The 20,194-nt window shown below is 35.0% G+C and overlaps 1 protein-coding gene across 1 annotated transcript; it reads right to left on the bottom strand.

Moving 5' to 3' along the window:
* Positions 1–17: 17 nt before the first annotated feature.
* Positions 18–17,249, bottom strand: LOC135795393 (uncharacterized). The gene is given in 20 exon segments (XM_065307070.1): positions 18–420; positions 483–889; positions 956–2,096; positions 2,175–2,356; positions 2,415–2,567; positions 2,631–3,688; positions 3,743–3,968; positions 4,028–4,238; positions 4,399–4,665; positions 4,720–4,800; positions 6,149–6,436; positions 7,480–7,649; positions 7,711–8,249; positions 8,320–8,550; positions 8,604–9,455; positions 9,458–11,029; positions 11,032–11,156; positions 11,213–11,323; positions 14,197–14,402; positions 16,912–17,249. Coding segments are annotated over 19 exon segments (7,980 nt in total). The 5' UTR covers positions 14,271–14,402; positions 16,912–17,249; the 3' UTR covers positions 18–128.
* Between the last annotated feature and the right edge of the window lie 2,945 nt (positions 17,250–20,194).

Below are 20,194 nucleotides of genomic sequence, written 5' to 3' on the forward strand. Positions count from 1 at the left end.
ACAATTTCAACACGCGCTTTAATTTTTAAAACATTTATTGAAACATAGTTGTCACTACAATAAATAAATACTTCCAACATAAGTATGTGATGAGCAGATGAACTATATACATTCATTTCATTTAATTATCATTCAGAATCGCTCTCTTGCTGCGCCTTCAAATGCTTATCCTGGTACGCTGCCTTTGCGACAGCGAACAAAGTTTTAGTCATGCCAGCGCCTGTCTTTTCAACCATTTTCAAAAAGTGCCCATTTTCCTTTTGCAACAAATTATGCGGATGATCAAATTCAATTAGTCTTCCAGCATCTAATACCATCACCTTGTCAGAGTCCATAATTGTATTCAATCGATGCGCTATTGTCAAAACTGTGCATTTGTTAAACTTTCTACGAATTGTCTTTTGAATTAACGCATCAGTCCTTTAAAAACATAAAAATAAATAATTTTAGTATATTATTTAAATAATTACGAGTATTATTACTTAGGATCAATATTTGCTGTTGCCTCATCCAAAACCAAAATGGTATTGTTTCGTAGAATAGCCCTAGCTAAACAAATAAGTTGCCTTTGCCCCACGCTGAAATTCGAACCACCTTCATCCACAATAAAGTCCAAAGAGTTGATGGATTCTTTAAGTTCAACTTCTTCCAAAGCACTCCACATAGCATCATCGTGATATTCACCGAACGGGTCTAAATTATAACGAAGTGTAGCAGAGAATAAAATAGGTTCTTGTGGAATAATTGAAATTTTGCGTCTGAGTTGAGATAAACCAATATTTTGTGTGTTAACTGCATCTACTTCAATGATGCCTTCAATCGGGGCTAAGCGGAAGAGAGCTGTCATTAGGGAGGATTTACCTGCACCTGTACGACCCACAATTCCTATCTAAAAATAAAAATTAAATTATAATAATTTTAAGCCTAGATAAATACTAATAATAATAATCATTACCTTTTGCCCCGATAATATTTGAACATTCAAATCATTCAAAACAGGAGCATCATAGGGGTTGTACCTTAAGTACATATGATGAAAAGTAATATTTCCGGTACTGGGCCAGTTAGATTTAATGTTATAAGTACGTCTTTCCTTTGGCAGTTCAAAAGGCCCTTCTTTATCCAACATAGTATACTGTAGAATTCTCTCTACACTTGTCATCTGATTAACCACTTCTGCAGTTTGCCTCATACCATGTTGTAACATACCAGTTAAAATCAACGATTGTGAAATAGCAAGACCCACAGCACTACCCGAAACAGTCCCCGCTTCATTCAAAACAATAAAACTAAACGTAACCACCGCAGTGAAACACACACACAAAATATCAATCCATAACCCAAAAGATTCCGTGCATGCAATAGTCAAAAACCATGCAGAAGTATGCACATTCTGATGGTGATCAAATTCTTTCACCAGAATCATTTCGGCATGTGATGCTCTGATAGTTGTGATCCCATTTAGAGATGAATTCATATGTGAGAACACAGGACTTTTTGTTGATCCTTCAATGTGTTTGAGCACTCTGACAGTGTCTAGGTACCATTTTCTTAGTAGAATAAACAAAACCGCGAAGAAAGCTATAGCTGCTACCATGTAATAATTAGATACGCAGATCATAACTAGAATACCAGTCATAACCAACATGATTTGCATTGCTTCCATTGCCATCCTTGGCAGGAGTTCATCAATAGCTCCCATATCTTTAGAAAATCTGTTTAGAATACGCCCACTTGGGTTGGTATCAAAAAATCGCATCGGGGCTTCCAGGAGAGCAGCAAACATGACAGCATGTAAACGTTTGGCTGCTACCATTGTTACTTTGAAGAAGGCAAATGATCTCATTAGCGTAAACACGATCAGACCCACTATGAATCCTGTGTAGATGTAGATAGCCATGTCTGTGGATATTGTTGGTTTTTCGTGGACTCGAGGTGTGCGATATTCAAACTCATCACCGGTGTATCTCTCGCGTTGTAGGGAGACATAGATTACTTCTTCATGTGGGACGATTGGGCCAATTATTCTTTCTATTAGAGTTGGATTGTAGGTGCGGTTGGTGTTGTATGCATATCGGATTGCTTCCTGGTCAGTCCTAAGAGGTAGAAAATGTTAGTTTTATTGTTATGGGAATTCAGGTCTTAGAATTGAGGAATAATATTGGGGTACTTACCAATAACTTGACCAATAATCACAAGCGCTACTAAAAACTTGTCCCATAATGATAATCACAGTGACTATGAAGATAACACAGCAGTTACCAGCCGCGGCTATGTATTGTCGAATGGCGGAACGTCCGGTCCAACCAATTTCTTCTTCGTTTTTAGCTGCTTCTTCTTCTACTGATTGTATAGTCTAAATAGATAAAAATAACATAACTTATCTTTTTTATTTTAAATTTATTATAACTTACATTAGTTGATTCTTTTCTTTCTAATTTCGTCTTTTTATCTTCTTCGGGCACTTCTGTTTCCTCTACGGTCTCATCAGCAGCTACCACCATCTTAACAAAGTCCAACTCAGATTTTTGTAGGTCCGCGAAAGTCCCCTGAGCTTCTATTTTACCCTAAATATTAAAAATCATTTAATTCACGTACTAAACATACTAAAAATACAATTTTTGACTTACATCATTAATAACCACAATCAAATCAGCTTTCTTCAAATACTGCAATTGATGCGTAACCAAAATACGTGTTTTCCCTGCTAGATAATTACATATACACTCTTCGAATAAATGTTTTCCCACGTGGGTATCCACAGCACTCAAAGGATCATCCATTAGATAAATATCAGCATCCCGGTAAACAGCTCTTGCTAAATTGATCCTAGCACGTTGTCCACCACTCAGGGACACTCCTCGCTCCCCGACTATAGTTTTATCTCTATTTGGCATTTGATCAAAATCAGGCAGCAGCGCACATACTTTGGTTACTTTTTTATAAAGCAGTTTGTTATACTCCTGTCCAAATAGGATATTATTTCGTACTGTAGCTTGAAACAACCAAGGTTCCTGTGAGGAATAAGATATAGTCCCACAGACTGATACCCTTCCATTTTCAATCGGTAACTCTCCAAGTAATAAATTCAAAATTGACGATTTTCCGGATCCCACAGGTCCTACTATAGCACACAGTTTACCCGCGGGTACTTCAAAGTTGATATTTTTGAGTACTTGTTGATTATCCACCCAAGAAGCGTTGATATTCTTCAGAGAAATTTTATTATCTTCCGCTGCTTCAATTTGTGTATCAGTTCGTTCTTCTAACAGTAAAAATTCTTGAATACGTCGTACGGATACCACAGATTCTGCTCCCATTTGTATAGCCATCGGGATAAAAATAGCCAACGCGAGTTGCAGACTGTTGAAAAACTGCGATAGCGAAAATACTTTATCAGCGGTGATTTCATTCCCGAGGAGGACATAAGTGATGACTGTTAGGTATGATGTGGTACGTTCAATGAACACCATACAGGAGAGGAAAACACCTCGAATGTAGGCTGCTTTTGTGAGTACGTCAACTTCACGCGCGCGTAGTTCTTTGACCAGTATTTGAAAGGGTTTCTCCCATGCGTACATTTTGATTACTTGAATACCGGAAACTATTTCGTTCATTAGGCGGACTCTGGAGTCTGTACAAATTGCGATTCTTCCACGAAGGATTGTTACGTATTTTCCAAGGGCAGCTGAAATTTTTATTTATTTATTTTTTTAATTGTTTTTTAAATATTAAAAAATACCTTGTAGAGGTAGAGTAAATAGTATCATAGAAAGCACACCAGCTAGCGTAGCTAGCTGCACTTCATTCCAGATGAAGTAAGTAACAATGGCGACTTGAAAAGGTGATATCCAGATGTAATGAATGGCTAGGGCGACATAATCAAAACGAGACACATCGTTTGATAACAGGTTTACAACTTGACCGGAAGCTGTCTGACCCAAAGCTTTTTTGTTCAGTTTTAATAACTACAGAGAAAAAAATAATTTTTTAAAATATTTCTTAAAATTTTTCTTGAATTTCTTACTTTTCGGTACATAAGTGAGCAAACAGCAACTCTGATCCGCATTCCGACTCTCGCCATACCAAAATTAGTATGATGTTGTAAAAATATTGTTCCGATACTGAAAGCGATCAGAACGGATGCTGAAACATACATCTTCACAGTCTGATCCTCCAGTTGTGCTTCTGGTGAAAACAAAGCAATCAGATAGGCCAAGACCAGAGGTTGACATGACCTAGAAATGTTTTTATCGTTATCATTTTTTTATTTTATGACGCCTGTTGAGTTAAGTAGAGTAGTAGCGTTGCAGTAATTGTCCTTTTTTATTTCGTTTTTTTTTTATTGCTGAGTTTAAGCTCGTTAATATTTAAAGTGAGTTGATAACTTTTACTCACCGTAAAAATACGAATTGTATGAATAGGAATATGCCGTATATCATGTAATTCCAAAAGAATACTTTTGTGATGGCTGAGAGTAAACTTGGTTTTTTCTTCTTCTTCTTGCCTTTTTCTTTTGTTTCTTTGGATTTTTCTATTTGTTTCATCCACACACTTTCTAATTTATCTCCTAACATTTCTGACTTGTCTGGATCTAGTGTTTTGTAGATGTCTAAAACTTCTAGACCCTGTCGTACTCCTCTATAAAATAATTTTACCATCCATCTACAACGCAAAAAGTTTTAAAAAATTTGTTTGGAGTAAATTAATTTATATTACGTAAAAAATAGTTTTGAAACAATATTAGCCTTCCGCACAGGATTTTCCCACTTAAGTTGTATGCCAGCATCCATTTTGATTCACTTTTAATTACACTATATAAAAAAGTTTTTAAAATATTTAATTTTTAATGCGTAAGTCACTATTTGAAGATAGAAACACGACTGAGTCTAGTCCGGTGCACGCAGTACTCATATTTATACACACACTCGCTTATCACATCGCTGAACATAAGTTATGAAACCGTTTTTCCACTTTGTTCAAAGTGTCGTAGCGTTATGCGCGCATCGATTGGCTCTTTGCGCTTTTAATGGGACCTTCGACGATGGCGTACCCTTCGAACTCGTAACTAAACGTGTAATTGCGGCGCGTCTAATGTGTTAAAATTAAGTAAGTAGAATTTTGTGCCAAATTCATTCACATGCACGCAAATACAAACATTACGATAATGAAAAGTCATTGTGTCGATTAAAAATACGATTTAATATTCAACTAGATAAGAATAGATAAGTATTTTGCTGCACGTGAAGGAGAGAATGACTTATCATTATTTTATCAGTGAATTCCGGCACGATGCTGCGTTGATTTTATTTGCATTTGATGATTTACGGATTATAATACACTAGATACTTGAGATAATGAATTTTTATATTATGTTTGACGATAAAATTAATTTTTTTGTAGCGATAATTGTTTGAAAATCGATTGAAGTAGTTTTTCTTGTTTGCCAGTGTAATTTTGATAGCGCATGTAGTCGTATTCCGGTAGATATAATTTAGTGTCGACTTTAATGATTGATAGATAGCAAAAATTGCTGTTTTGATGGTTCATAAATCGCACGGTCTTCGGAATAACAATATTTCTGGCGTTATCTGATATATTGCCGATGCCACAGTCGAGTATTGCGACATTTTCCGCATTCGTTGCGTTTTAATACAGTAATGCGCAATGCATTACAAAATTCTTTCGCATTCGAAAGTTCATTTGCATTCGAAAGGAAAAAAACAATTTTTATTAATCTTTTTTTCCAAAATTCACAGAAATTCTCATTTATTTTGCTAACAAAACACATTTATGCGCCTGATGAAATTTAAAAATAAATGTAATAACTTAGGAATTTAAGAAACAACATTAAATAATGTTTTTCATTGGATTTAATCATTATAATACGTATAATACAACTTTAAGTACTTGCAGAAAGTACATCATTTCAACAACACTCTTAGAAAATAGACTTAGTGCAAAATAAATAAATTTCTTTCTTTCTTTTTCTTATATAATCAATAAAAAAACTTATCGCGCACAAATTACAAAATTGAATGTATTTATATTTATATATACGTGGCTATAAAAATATCTTAATCTTAATCATTAATATTCAGGCACATGTTGAGGCATCAATAAGTAATTGCTGGCATTGTGACATTATTGTGTGGCTTCATCGGCTTCGGGTACACCCTGTCTCTTGAGGTAACAGTTTCTAGCGATTTTCTTGAGTTGTTCCGACATGTGTGTACCTGTACTTTGTACCATTTGATAGAATATACCCTGACTGTTGTTGAGTAGAATGTGGGGATGATTGAATTCGACTATGGTGCCTTGATCCATGACTACCACTTTGTCGGAGTCCATGATGGTGTTGAGGCGATGCGCGACAGTTAACACAGTGCAATCGGCGAATTTGTGACGGATTGTTTTCTGGATTAATGCATCAGTTCTAAAAAGAGAAAACGAAATTGTTTAATCATTGCAAATAGTCATAGTAGTCATATCTTTCATAATCTATCGAAAATTGTTCGAAAAACATGCAGTCTTACCCATTTATTTCTTATGAATTAAATTACCCCTCATCTCTTCATCTCTTAAATTAACAATTTAACTAGCTTATTGTATAGAAAATTGTCCGTAGATTAAGACGCTGCCATTCGTTCCTTTTATCCCTTTTAGTTTACGAGATATTCGCGATAGAATAAAATGGGCAAAAATTGCAAAATGTCACTTTTTAGCACTTTTAGTCGTGTTTTTCGACCTTTTACTGTAGGAAATATAATTATTTTATATTTTTATCTGATAGAGAATTTTCCAATCTTTCATAATCAAAAATTCGTTGGTAGCTATCTCGTTTAGTTTAAGAGATATGAATTTTTGAAAATCGTCGAAAAAAAGTATCAAGCACCCCCCCTTGGCAATTTTTTTCTTAACATTGAAAATTTCATCTCTCAGATTTCCCTTTTAACTATCCTATCTGATAGAGATTAGTCCGTAGATTAAGACGCTGCGATCAGATCTTAATTATCTCTCTTAGTTTACGAGATATTCGCGATTGAATAAAATGGGCAAAAATTGCAAAATGTCACTTTTTAGCACTTTTAGACGCGTTTTTCGACCATTTACCGTAGGAAATATAATTATTGTATATTTTTATCTGATTGAGAATTTTCCAATCTTTCATAATCAACAATTCATTGGTCGGTATCTCTTTTAGTTTAAGAGATATGAATTTTTGAAAATCGTCGAAAAAAAGTATCAAGCACCCCCCCTTGGCAATTTTTTTCTTAAGATTGAAAATTTCATCTCTCTGATTTCCCTTTTAACTATCCTATCTGATAGAGATTAGTCCGTAGATTAAGACGCTGCGATCAGATCCTATTTATCTCTTTTAGTTTACGAGATACTTTCAATTGAAAATTTAATGATAATCCGTGATTCGAAGTTCGACGTTAAACCGAGGCAACTGTATTCGCAAAAAATAACACTTACTGTGGATCAACATTGGCAGTGGCTTCATCCAACATTAATACTTTATTTTTACGTATGATGGCCCTTGCTAAACAAATTAACTGGCGTTGACCGACACTGTAATTTGCTCCGCGGTCCATCACTCTATTTTCCAGGTTATTAATAATATTGGAACTGTCCTTTAATTCCACCTAAATTTAAAATATATTTTATAAAATAGTAAACACACTGTGTATAAACAAGAATACTTACGTCTTCTAATGCTTTATACAAAACATCGTCGGCATATTCCTCAAAAGGATCAAGATTGTATCTAAGAGTCCCGGAAAATAACACGGGATCTTGCGGAATAATCGAAATCTTAGACCGGAGTTCCTGTAAAGTGATAGTTTCCGTGTCTACATTATCAATTTCTATCTCGCCTTCGATAAAGGCCAGTCGGAAGATAGCGGCGATTAACGAGGATTTACCAGCGCCGGTTCTCCCAACAATGCCAACTTTTTCTTTGGGTTGGATTTGAATGTTTAAATTTTTCAAAACTAGATTCATTTCTGGGGAGTATCTTAGGCCCATTTTTTTGAATTGTACTTTTCCGTATTCAGGCCATTGCGCCGGTGGTTGTTTTGGGACGAGTGGTTGTCGTTCTTCTTCGAGACTGCTATATTCGAGAACTCTTTCGACTGACATTAACTGATTGGTCACCTCAGCGCTTTGGCGCATTCCCCACTGCACAAAACCAGTGAGAGCGGAAGCTTGGGTTATGGCCAAGCCCACTTCACCACCAAGTGCATCTAAATATAAAAAATGTACATTAATTTCCCAATTGCAACTCATAGACCGTTACTTTAAAAATATACATACTTTCTGCAAACGTTAAGAAACTAAACGTAACAAATCCAATGAAAATGAAACAAAGCGCATCCAAATAGAAACCAAAAGCTGAACTAGCAGCAATATACATGAACCATGCGCTGGTATGTAGATCTTGATGTTTATCAAATTCATTTGTAAGAATTTGTTGAGCTCCATAAGCTCGAATTGTGGTAAGACCTTGAATGCTCGCATTTAAATGAGTAAACACCGGACTCCTCACTAAAGAAAAATGCATATTAATAAGAGTAAAATCTCAAACAACCTAAACTTACCTCCTCCTTCAAGTCTTTTAATATTCTTACTGCTCCTCAAGAAGATAATCCTCATCCCCTGGAAGACTAAACTTATCACAGCTAATGGAACAAGTAGATATGGATTGACCACAGCAACCAATATTAGGGATCCAACCATTAACAACATAATCTGTCCTGCATCCAACACAGCTTTTGGTAGTAGTTCATCAATTGATCCTATATCTTTTGAGAACCTATTCAGGATCCTCCCACTTGGATTCGTATCAAAGAACCGCATGGTTGTATAAATCACACTTTTAAACATATTATCGTGCAGCTTTTGTGAACTTAACATGGCCAACTTATAGAATAACATAGATCTAGCCAGGGCAGTTATTGCCAGTGCTACGATCAATCCAGCATAGATATAAACACAAGTGTAAGTTGATAATGCCTGGTATTCTATGACAACTTCATTTCCCTCCTCTAAAACATTTTCGGTGTTGTTCAATATGGCAGCACGACGTTTCTCTTCAATATCTGTCCAGATACTGACGAAATAATCCACACCACTCGCGGATAGTTGTGCTAGAATGTATAGAACTAAGACAGTCATCACAAAGAAGCAGTTTCCGCCTGCGTATAAATATTTCATGAATAGAGAACCGTGGACTTTTCCTTTTGAAGTCTCTTCTATCATATCAATGGGTTTCTCTTCTTTTTCATCGTCTAGTGTACAACTTAGATCACTATGAAGGCTGGAAACAGATAGAGATTTACTGCGGGATATCTGGCGGATGGTTTTACGCTCTGGTTGATCTTCAACTTCAGATTCCTCTTCTTGAGTTAGGAGTTTAGCATAGACAACGTCTTGGTTATTACTAAGGTTTTGAATGATCCCTCTGTTTCAACCTTTCCCTCATTCAAGATAACAATGTGTTCGGCTCCTTTCAAATGATCAACTTGATGTGTTACTAATATCCTAGTTTTTCCCTTGAGGAAACCATCAATGCACTCTCTGAATAAGTGTTTTCCTACGTGGACATCAACAGCACTCAGTGGGTCATCCAATAGATAGATATCTGCATTCCGGTAGACTGCTCTTGCTAAATTGATTCTAGCTTTTTGACCTCCGGATAGTGAAGCACCTCGGTCCCCAACTATTGTTTTATCGCCATCATCGAATTGTTTGAAGTCTTTGTCCAAGGCGCATGCTTTAATTACTTCGTTGTATCTCTTTTTGTGGTATTCTTCTCCAAAGAGGATGTTTTGTCTGATTGTTGCTGCGAATACCCAAGGTTCCTGTGATGCATATGAGAGTTTTCCGTTGATGATGACATCTCCGTTCATTACATCTAATTCTCCTAGTAATGTTTGTAAAAATGAGGATTTTCCAGAACCCACTGGTCCTATTATACCCAAAAGACTTCCTTTATCCACTGATACAGAGATATCACTCAAGGCATTTTCGGATTTTGTTTTGTTCCACTTTGCAGTGATATTTTGTAATTCAACTGAGATATTCTCGTTTACTTTATGACCTTTGTTGCCTTTATCATCGTTGAGGTCGTTGTTATTATCTGATTTGCTGGTATCTTCGAATTCTTCGTTCATTAGAAATTCTTGTAAGCGTTTAATGGCGACGAATAACTCTGCCATTTCGGAGATTCCTCTAACAAACATGGAAGACATTGTTTGTGATAGAATATTGAAGTATGACATGAAAACGAAGACTGTTTTGGCTGTGATTGGTTGATCTGAGAGTACCATGGTCAACATGGCGGAGAAGAGTGCCACACGAGTGGTGAAGAGATTAAAAGTCATAAATAAACCACGTACGTACGATAATTTAGTAACTTTTTTAAGTTCATTGATGCGCGAGATACGAATTAGTTTTTCAAATGGTTTCTCCCAGGCGTACATTTTGATGACTTGAATTCCATTGATGATTTCGTCCATCAAACGCACACGTTCATCGGTTTTGTATGCGGTTTCACGTCGGAATTTAGAAGAAAGTTTTCCGGTATAACTTTGTAACGGTACAACTAAAAATACAGGAATAATACCAATTATTCCCGCGTATCCTGCCTCCCTCCAGAGGAAATACATCACAATACAAGTACTTGTAGGTGAAACCCACATGTGATGAATAAAAACAGACACAATATCGAATCGGCTCACATCATTCGATAATAGATTAACAACTTTGCCACTTGCTGTATCGCCCAGAGCAGTCCTGCTCAATTTTAAGGCTTTTCGGTAAATTAATGAGCATACAGCTGCGCGTACACGCATTCCATAATGGAAAGCTCGGAAAATGTACTGATTGATCAGTAGAGCGCTGCCAGCGTTGATTGCGACCAAGATGGCCGCGTTAAACATGGCGTCTTCGCGTAACATTTCGGAATCGGGACGGAAGTATTCCAATAGATTGCCTAAGAAGATAGGTTGTGCTAAACGTAGACAAGATCCATAAGTACTAGAATTATAGCGAGTAGCAGGTATTCGGGCCAGAAGGTTTTTACCAGGACCCGTGCCAGTGATGGGTTTTTATTCTTTCTTTGGCGGGACTTTAAATGTGTGTCCCATTTACTAAACAGAAAAATAACATTAAAATAATGCACCATTCGGTTTATTTCGGGTTTTACCTTTCAAGACGATCTCCTAGACGTTTACTTCGATCTTCTTTGAGTGGATTGTAGAGATCTGCAACTTCCAGGGTCTTTTGATATCCTTTTCGGAACATTCCGATTGTATATCTATAAAAACATTAAAATTTATCAGTTTTTCTGCAACACTCTGTGTAATATATTATTGGGATCATTTCAAGAGCAGTAAATCAAATTTTAAATCAGAACTTCTGTTTAACTTTTGTAAATTTACTTTTACAATGATTCCATTGACAGAAATCTCAATGAATGGATGTTTACGACTTTCTTAATTACTTCATTTTGGACTGCTGTTTTTTAAACGTGTTGAGCAATAAACCGACCATAATGCCTAATAATATCCAGACTATACAAGTGCATATTTCGACGCATTTTAGCTTTAACGTTCGTGATGCGTTTCACTTTTTATAATCTCTGATGCGCTTTGGTGCGCGGCGTGGCTATAAATAAATTGCAAACGGGCGTAATTTAAGCCTCTTGAAGTGTTTCCGTCGGTTCGGACGGAATAAATGTCTCGTTGCATGAAATTAAAAAATAACTAATTTGGTACGGCAGCTGGTACAGCCTTTCAATAATTTAAACTTGTTTACTATGATTGCTATAAGAAAATGGCGTGAAGTTAGCTTTATTACGCGGTATGGTAACTACTAACGCTTTACTTATATGTTAAAAGATCCCTGCAGAATCATTTTACTAATTATTCTCAAGGAATATAATTAAATTTACTTTAAAATTAGTAGGTTTTAATTTATTTATGTTTATTTCGCCTGTTTGTTGGTTTTATCTAAGTGATGCATGAATAGGGTGAAGTTAGCTTTACAAAGTTAGGTGAGACTGGTGGCGCCCTCATAGATATGTGACTATTTTGTTAACTACAATTTGATTTTCTGATATATTTGTTGTTTAAAAACTGCGGAAAATAACTTTACTGATTACATTTCAAAAAAAGGAAACAATCAAGTTAACTTTAAAATTAGCTGGTTCCTATTTATTTAAGTCCATTTTGCTTGTTAAGATTTTCTGAGTAATGCACAAGTTACATGAAGTGTGAAGTTAGCTCTACTACGTATCAGCTGTGACTTTCGGAGCTTCACTTATTTGTTGTTTAAAGACCTAGTAGAATATCTCTACAAATTATTTCAACAAAAATAATCAAGTTAAGTCTAAAATGAGCAGATTTTAATTTATTTAAGTTTATTTCACGTGTTTGGTTTTTCCTGGATAATAATGTGATCATAGTGTGAAGTTAGCTTTACTACGCGAGGTAACCAGTGGCGCCCTCAATTCGAAATGACAATTTTGCGAACTACATTTGTTATTTACTCCGTAGTAAATAACTTTTCTGTATGTATAGTCCCCGTGGTAAATAACTTTTCTCTACGTAGAGTTATGTGGTAATGTATTTCAACAAAAAAATATCAAGTTAACTTTCAAATTAGCTTTACTTTAAACTTAATTTATTTAAGTGTATTTCGTTTATTTGTTAGCTTGTGTACGTTTCAGCATTGCCTTTGTCTGCTTGCCGCGTGCACACGTTCTCTTCATCTTTTTCTTTCTATTGAACCTCTGCAGACGGCGCGTCGGAGGGTGCATCCTCCCATTTATTCATAGAATTCACGCCTGTTGTGATCCGTCCACGGACGGCCTCTAATAGACTAAACGCAGCAAACATAAACATCCAAACTTGACACCGGAGAAGCGAGCAAATAATGCGATTTACTCCTCGTGTGTGCACCCACAGCAATTTGGCAGTTGCACATGTTCCACATGTTGCAGCCGGCTGATATTTACACAGAATTAGACAACTAGACAAGCGTGACATTCCGCGCACAACCGGATTTCGTTTCATTTCAATTCGTCTGTCGACGCGCATAATTTAGTCATCACTGGGATGCGTAAATCTATTCTCGCGATTTCCAGACTACGTGCAGCAGGTTTTAATTTTAATCTATGCATCGCTTCGCAATCGGAATCAATGGTTGTTGTTGGTTTTGTGTATTGTTGTGTCTAATTCATGGTCCAAAGAGTAATCTGTGGCTCTGTTGTGTATATTTAATATTCCCACAACTTCACAGTCGTTAATTTTCCATTGTCAAAACAAAACTGAAGAATAAAAATGCTGAATAGATTTATTGTCGAATTGTTTACAAAACAATTTAATTAATCCGGTTATAAAACAAAATTGTCGTCGTTTTTTTACGGTGTTATCAAGTGTTAAATGTATTTATTAATATTATCTTGACATTTAGCACACAATCAACAACTCCGTCTGCTGCGTAACTTAAGAAATCAATTAAGGAATTTAAATTAAAACAGTTGTAAGCTATAAATCTGCCAGAGGCATTTAAAGTGTCACTTTTTTTTCGTTTAGGGTAACATTTTAAGGGGTCATGATACACAAGTGTCAAACCGATTATTTTTATCTGCATTTTAAAGATTTCTGTTCCCAAAAGTCGAATCTTTTGGGGTGGCTTTCTTAATCTCTCCTAAAACCACTTCCTGTGTCAGATTATTTTAATTTTGGAAGTTTGTCATTTGTTATGCCTTGTAAAATATAGAATTTCACTTAGTGTGCCTGTCACATTGCTTTTCTTTGGTGTTTATATAAGCTGTGACACTCTACAAAAGATTATGCATGCTTTTCAAAGTTAAGGGATGGCCCAGATGGGTTTTTAGCTAGTTGGTGGTCTTTTACCAGTTGTAGACTTTAAAAAAGTCACGTTTTGCGTAAGATTCGTAACTTTCTGAATAGTGAAATGGTGAAAATGCAATAATTGTTTCCGCTGCAAGTATTATTTGGGTTTATTGCTTGTAACCGAAATTGTACAGTTATTGCGGACGTGCCTACGAATTTCTCGACGGATTTATGACCAACTGCTATTAGTGAAATAATGAAAAATAGCAAATTACGTGCTATTTCCGCACATTCCACACATTTCTCTTATTAGAATTCAATAACTTACGTGAAAAATAGTATTGAAAGAGGATTTGCGCCCTCTTTTGGGTTAGGGTTGTGATTTTCATCGCTTGCATCCATTTTTCACTGTTTTTTTACACTTGATTCTTACACAATATCACAAATCACTTTATCAGTCTGTAAATTGTTGATTTTAGCGAGTTACTTCTTGTAGTTTTGTATTGTTGTGACTTCACTTGGTTTGGTCAACGCCTGAAACAAATACAATATTATTTTACGTTACTTTTGTGGTGCTATAAAAATATTTCAATAGTACTCAAAACAATGCGCGATAAAATTGTCGTAAACTCGTGCACAAATACATTGCATTTCTTTCCTCAATGTCAATGTCATCGAGTTTTATTTAACTTTATCGAAAACGTATTTATAATGCATATAAACAATCGGTTGTTTATAAAAGTAGCAAAAATAACTATTTTATCAAGTGTATTTGCATGAATAGTATGTGTGTGGAATATACCTCGTGGGAAAATGAATTTCAGTAGATTTTTCGCATTTTAACGCGTGTGTTATGACTATTTCCGTGCGCATTTTGTGTTGTGCCTTGCAACTTATTGTTTACGGTCGTTTTGGCGACGATTACAATGTTCGCAGAAACCGTGAGTTTTAATGTCGCGTTAAATTTATTATTTCGCTGGTGGTGGCGTACGCATCTGCGTTCGAAAGCAATAAAATGCTTTAGTTTCACTTTCGATGCATCGGAACAAGCTGTATTTGCTCGCGGTGCTATTTTTAGTTTTTTTTTAACATTTTTTCGCGAATATGACGTTATTTATCATTTCCTTTCACATCTCGTGAGTGGAAAGCGTGGTATATACAATCGTCCGTTTATCACGTTATAGCGAATAAAATAATCAAATTTTGTGATTTTACAAGGACCGGCAACAGTCTCATAATTTGTAAGGTGGTTATAAACTCAATTACTTAAGTAAAAATGCCGGTAAATATTTCAAGAAGTCTAAATTTCAAGTCCACGTCGCTTAGTTGTATTCACTTGTGTTTTGTTTAAATAAATTTGTAGTAACGCAACGTGGACCTCAATAAATTAGCTGAAAAATCGTGCTTAAGTTATAGAATCATAATTACAACAATATTTAAGATTTTACCATCGATATCAAGGCTTTAAAAAATATCCTAGCTCATAATTGCTACAAATGAAAATATTTAAATGCAATGTGGTTATCTATATATATAAAAATGAATTGCTGTTCGTTAGTCTCGCTAAAACTCGAGAACGGCTGAACGGATTTATCTTATCTTGGTCTTGAATTATTCGTGGAGGTCGAGGGAAGGTATAAAAGGTGAGAAAAATTCGAATAGTTGCCGGGAAAATCCTCAAAACAGCTCTTTTCTATAGAATAAAATTTGACATTGAGATTCAATCATAGTTATAGTTAAATAGTTGAATTCGAGATGGCGCGCTGAAGTGCATTATTGCCAAAACTTTATATGCATAATTTCTTTAAATTAAAATTGCTAATCTTATTGATAGAGTTGACTCTTACTACGAGTATGTCTAGAACAAGAGAGTAAAAACGAATTACATTTTTATTAAACACTGCCGGAACGAAGTCGCAGGCAACAGCTAGTACTATATATTAATTTAATTTTTATATTCGGATGTTAGCTAAATTTATTCTATAGCATGACATGTGATACGCGTTATCATGAATTCATAGAGTAATCATAATGCAAATACATAATTTCCATTTGTGATATGTGATGTAACTCTGCGGTTTGAATTGTTTACATTTCTTTTAATTTTCGTTTCATTTGGTCACCGATTCAAATTTTAGTTTTGGTTTACCACAAGCTACAAGTTGTAACTACAGCGAGAAGATGCTCGTAATGAGTTTGTTGGTGTAGTACACATTTAAATTTAACTCGTCCCGTTTGTGACACTTTTTCGCACGCAGCGCACAACGCAATCATTTATCCTGCTAGCAAAATATAATTTAACACACACGAAACGTAATCGTTCTGTTTGCCAACTTTGTTGCCTTGCGCAATATGGTTAAATATCACAATAATTGTAACTGGTAACGGTGAAAGAATTTAAAACTCGTGTAAGTGCCTATCTATGCGTAAATTACTTAAATATTAATTTAAAATTATTGCCGAACCAATCAAAATTTCGTGTCTTTTTTTTATGTTTTGTCGATCAATGGGTACACGTGCCGCCCTCCTGTAACAAATATTTGGTCTGGAAGTGTTTAAGTGTTACTGGATATATTAAGGCTTGTGCAAATTTGTAAATATTTAAAAGATTACAGATGCTGCGCTAACATGCTGTAGATTTATGTGGCATAGATATGTAGCATCACTAGCCTAGTTTTTTTAAGACATAAACACATCACGATAAACATTTGAAATCATTAACAACTTAACACCTTCAAATTTAATCTGTAGAATTCGTAAAATATGCTGGAACATTATTTTTTCTGTAATTTTAATTTTGTCCTTCATAAATTATTAACATCACGCATAACTTGAGTGTTTTGAGTGCACGCGGAGAGTTAATTGAAGGAAATTGTCTTTAATCAAAGTGCCATCCACACAATTCAATATTTTATCCAGTCACGAAGTGAAATGACACGTCGGACACGCGTTTTTATTTTTATTCGCTTAATTAATCAATACGCTTGCTAATAACTAATCGATCTCTATTAAAACTAAATTGATGATTCAGAAGTTCACAAACCTTGAGTGAAATATAAAATTTGTTCATACATAAAATATTCACTGTAGTTTATTTGTTGCACAAGTTAAAAATTTAAAAACTTATCACATCAACTTAACAACAACACGTTTTTATAACTTTAAATTAATATACACTTAAAAACTTAATATTCGAGTGAAATTCGAGAAATTAAAAGTACACCGTGAATTTATTTTAGTTTTACATCATTTTTGAGTGTTTTTGAGCACTGGCGATGAAAATGTCGGTAAATTTACGATGATTTTGAGTTGGTGGTAGGCGGAGGGACCGCGACGATAGTGCTGCCGGTTCGTGCCGCACACGACTGAGCGGTTTTCCAACTCGCGCGCACTTTTTGCTTGGTCTGAGCTGAGCCACAAGTCAGAATCGGAGTAGTTGGGTACATTTTTGAACAGCACACACCACCCAACTTAAATCCATTCTATTTTCATTCTATTTTTGGTATTATTTCATCGCGAAAAATAAAGATATTACAATGCTAAAATTCGTATAAATATTGAGACACATGGAAACTTACATAGGTATTTATATATAAGTTGCAATATCATTTGTGTAAATTGTAAATAGTATAAACTGTTATAACAAACAAGCACAATTTGTGACCTTTGTAATCATCATACCAGAATGAATCGGCAGAAACGTATTCAAATCGAGCTGAGTTGAGATAAATCGTAATGAGTGTTGTAAATAGTGTGAATAATTTAAATACATAAAACGCGTCTCATAAAAACACTCAATTCGGCTAACAATTAACACTTTTGGGGTCATATAATATTCTTTTTTTGTCTATAACTTTTGTTTCTATTTTTCAAATCACGGCTTCCAAATGAATTTTGAGCTTTGCAAAAACTCCGTTTTTGAGTTGCTACTCAGCTATTTAAAGCCCGTAATTTACAATACGTCAAGGTCACTTTTAAACGATTTGTACTTGCCACTACATGACCACATGCCGGGCACAGGATCCGTATTTAATTCGGAAATTCACTACGCGTAAAAATATACTACACACTACTTATTTTTAGTTTTTAGTGGTTTTTCCATTGTCAAAATTATCATAGTGCGTGTAATTTCATGTCAATGTACGTAAATTCATTCAACTCTTCAGCTACCAACCGTCATTATTTTTTAAACATCAGTCACGCGTCGTTAAAGCCAATTTGCCAACAACAAATCTCTTTTTTTCGCTTTGCTTGACATTCAGACAGGAATTATATTAGTTTTAGTTTGAGTAGTTGTTGTTGGTTGACTAGTTCTTACATAATTAATTAGACATTAGTTGGTTTTGCAATGACTTGGCAATAACTTGAACTTGATCGTGAAGAATTGAATTCAATGCGAAGGAGTAACACAAGCAAAACAACGTCAATGATCGCAGATATTGTACGGGTATGGCGGGCATATGGCGGCATGTTTGCAACAAATGAACTTGAACCGAATCGCATCAGTGCTGTGTATATGTGTGTGTGTGCTATTATAATCTTTAGGTAATCGTTTTCTGTACACACACAAAGCACGCGATGCGAGACAATGCGATAGGATATAATTGGCGTGTGTTTAAATTTGACTCGTATGTAATTTTAATTTTTGCTTGCATAATAGAATATTTGACCTTAAAATTGTTAATATTTCGTCATATGATGAAATAATTCAGATTGAGTGTAATCTTTTACGGATATGCAATTATTTTGAGGTTGGATAAAGTTATTATTGTAGTAAAATTACCATCAAACTAAAATCGTCGAAAATTTTACGAAATTTTCGTCTCTAATGCTCAAAATCAGTCAAAAACTATGTAAAACTAAAACAAATTCTTAATTTTGCTCGAATATTAATTTTCTTAAGTGTATATTAAATCAAATATTATAAAAAGTTGATGTGATGAATTTTTAAATTTATAACTTGTGCCACAATAGTTTATTTTATATAACAAATTTGATATTTCACTCAAGGTTTGTGAACTAATGAATCAGCAATTTGTTTTAATCGAAATTTATTATTTATTAGTTAACGCATTGATTAATTAAAAGAATAAAAACGGATATACGTTAACATAATAAAAAACAAATAAAATTATGAATAAATGAAGCGTAGATTATATGAATATGGAAATATTTAGAGTTGTTTTGTTCGTTAGAATCATAACTTGCATGCATGCATTACTCGGCGTTAGTAGAGCTCGCTGGCGCAAATTACAGAGATAAGTTGATAACGCAAACAAATGTTTATTGTTCAACTAGCACTGCGTTTCGTTTAATGGCGCGCTGCGCTATTTGATACCAGCATTTTATTCTTTGTTTTCGTAAACCGCACCGCATTTCGTTCGCATTGGCAAATTATGATAGGAATTTTACTATGTACATAATCTTTTTATTGCTTTGATTTGTCTCGCTGCAATCATACGAGTTAAAACAGCATGTAATTTGAATTGTTCTCTTGCTCAACGGAAACTTCGTTAAGAACCAGTTAAACACCCACGGATTTTAAGAGAACTCGCTGTAAATAAAATAACATTTAGTCTATGTAAACAACTGGTTAATAAATTAAATAACAAACTTGTAGAAAATCGCTACAAATTGCTAAACTAAACTAAACTGTTTCTTGTTTTAACTTAAACTGCAGCCGGAAGAAATATTTTGCGCTGTTTCTCGGGCGCAAATCACGTTTGCAGCTGTAAGTGGTTTCTATATTACTGGAAAGTTACATAAATAACGCGCAAGGTTTTATTTTAAAATAAACCACTACTAATATTTCAAGTTAGTGTTGAGTTGCGTCGGTTATTGAAGATGAAAGATGTTATAATAATTTATCTTACCTACCTACGTTTAATTAGGAATTGATTCACATTCCCGGCACGTTTCATTCAACTCCCAGCACGCAACAGATGGCTGAAAAGCTAAAAAAAAAATGAAAACGAACATCACCGACGTTGTGATACTCGAAACAGGTAATTTCAAGTTGATTCCCCGCGTGGTCACAGCGTAAGATGAAGTAGTTGGGAAGATGTAGTTGGAGAAGGTAAAGTGTAACCGCTAATAGGTTAAATGGGCTAATGGCTCGGGTGGATCTAATGGCATTATGAATGGCAATGGGGAACGAGCCGTGGAGGATCCACTTTATCTCTTGCCACTCGAAAATAAATAAAATAAAAAGGGTCGTGGTACAAGAATGTTGGAAAGGCACATAGAAGTTAATCTTTCGAGGAAGTTAAGATGGAAACTAACAAGATTTATTTATAAGTGTGGAGGTGTAACCCATATCGAAAGTG

This window comes from Atheta coriaria, unplaced genomic scaffold (genome assembly GCF_025399875.1).
Source record: "Atheta coriaria isolate IRGN ID8LTWV9N9 unplaced genomic scaffold, Caltech_Dcor_3.1 hic_scaffold_7_pilon, whole genome shotgun sequence".
NCBI classification, from domain to species: domain Eukaryota; kingdom Metazoa; phylum Arthropoda; class Insecta; order Coleoptera; family Staphylinidae; genus Dalotia; species Dalotia coriaria.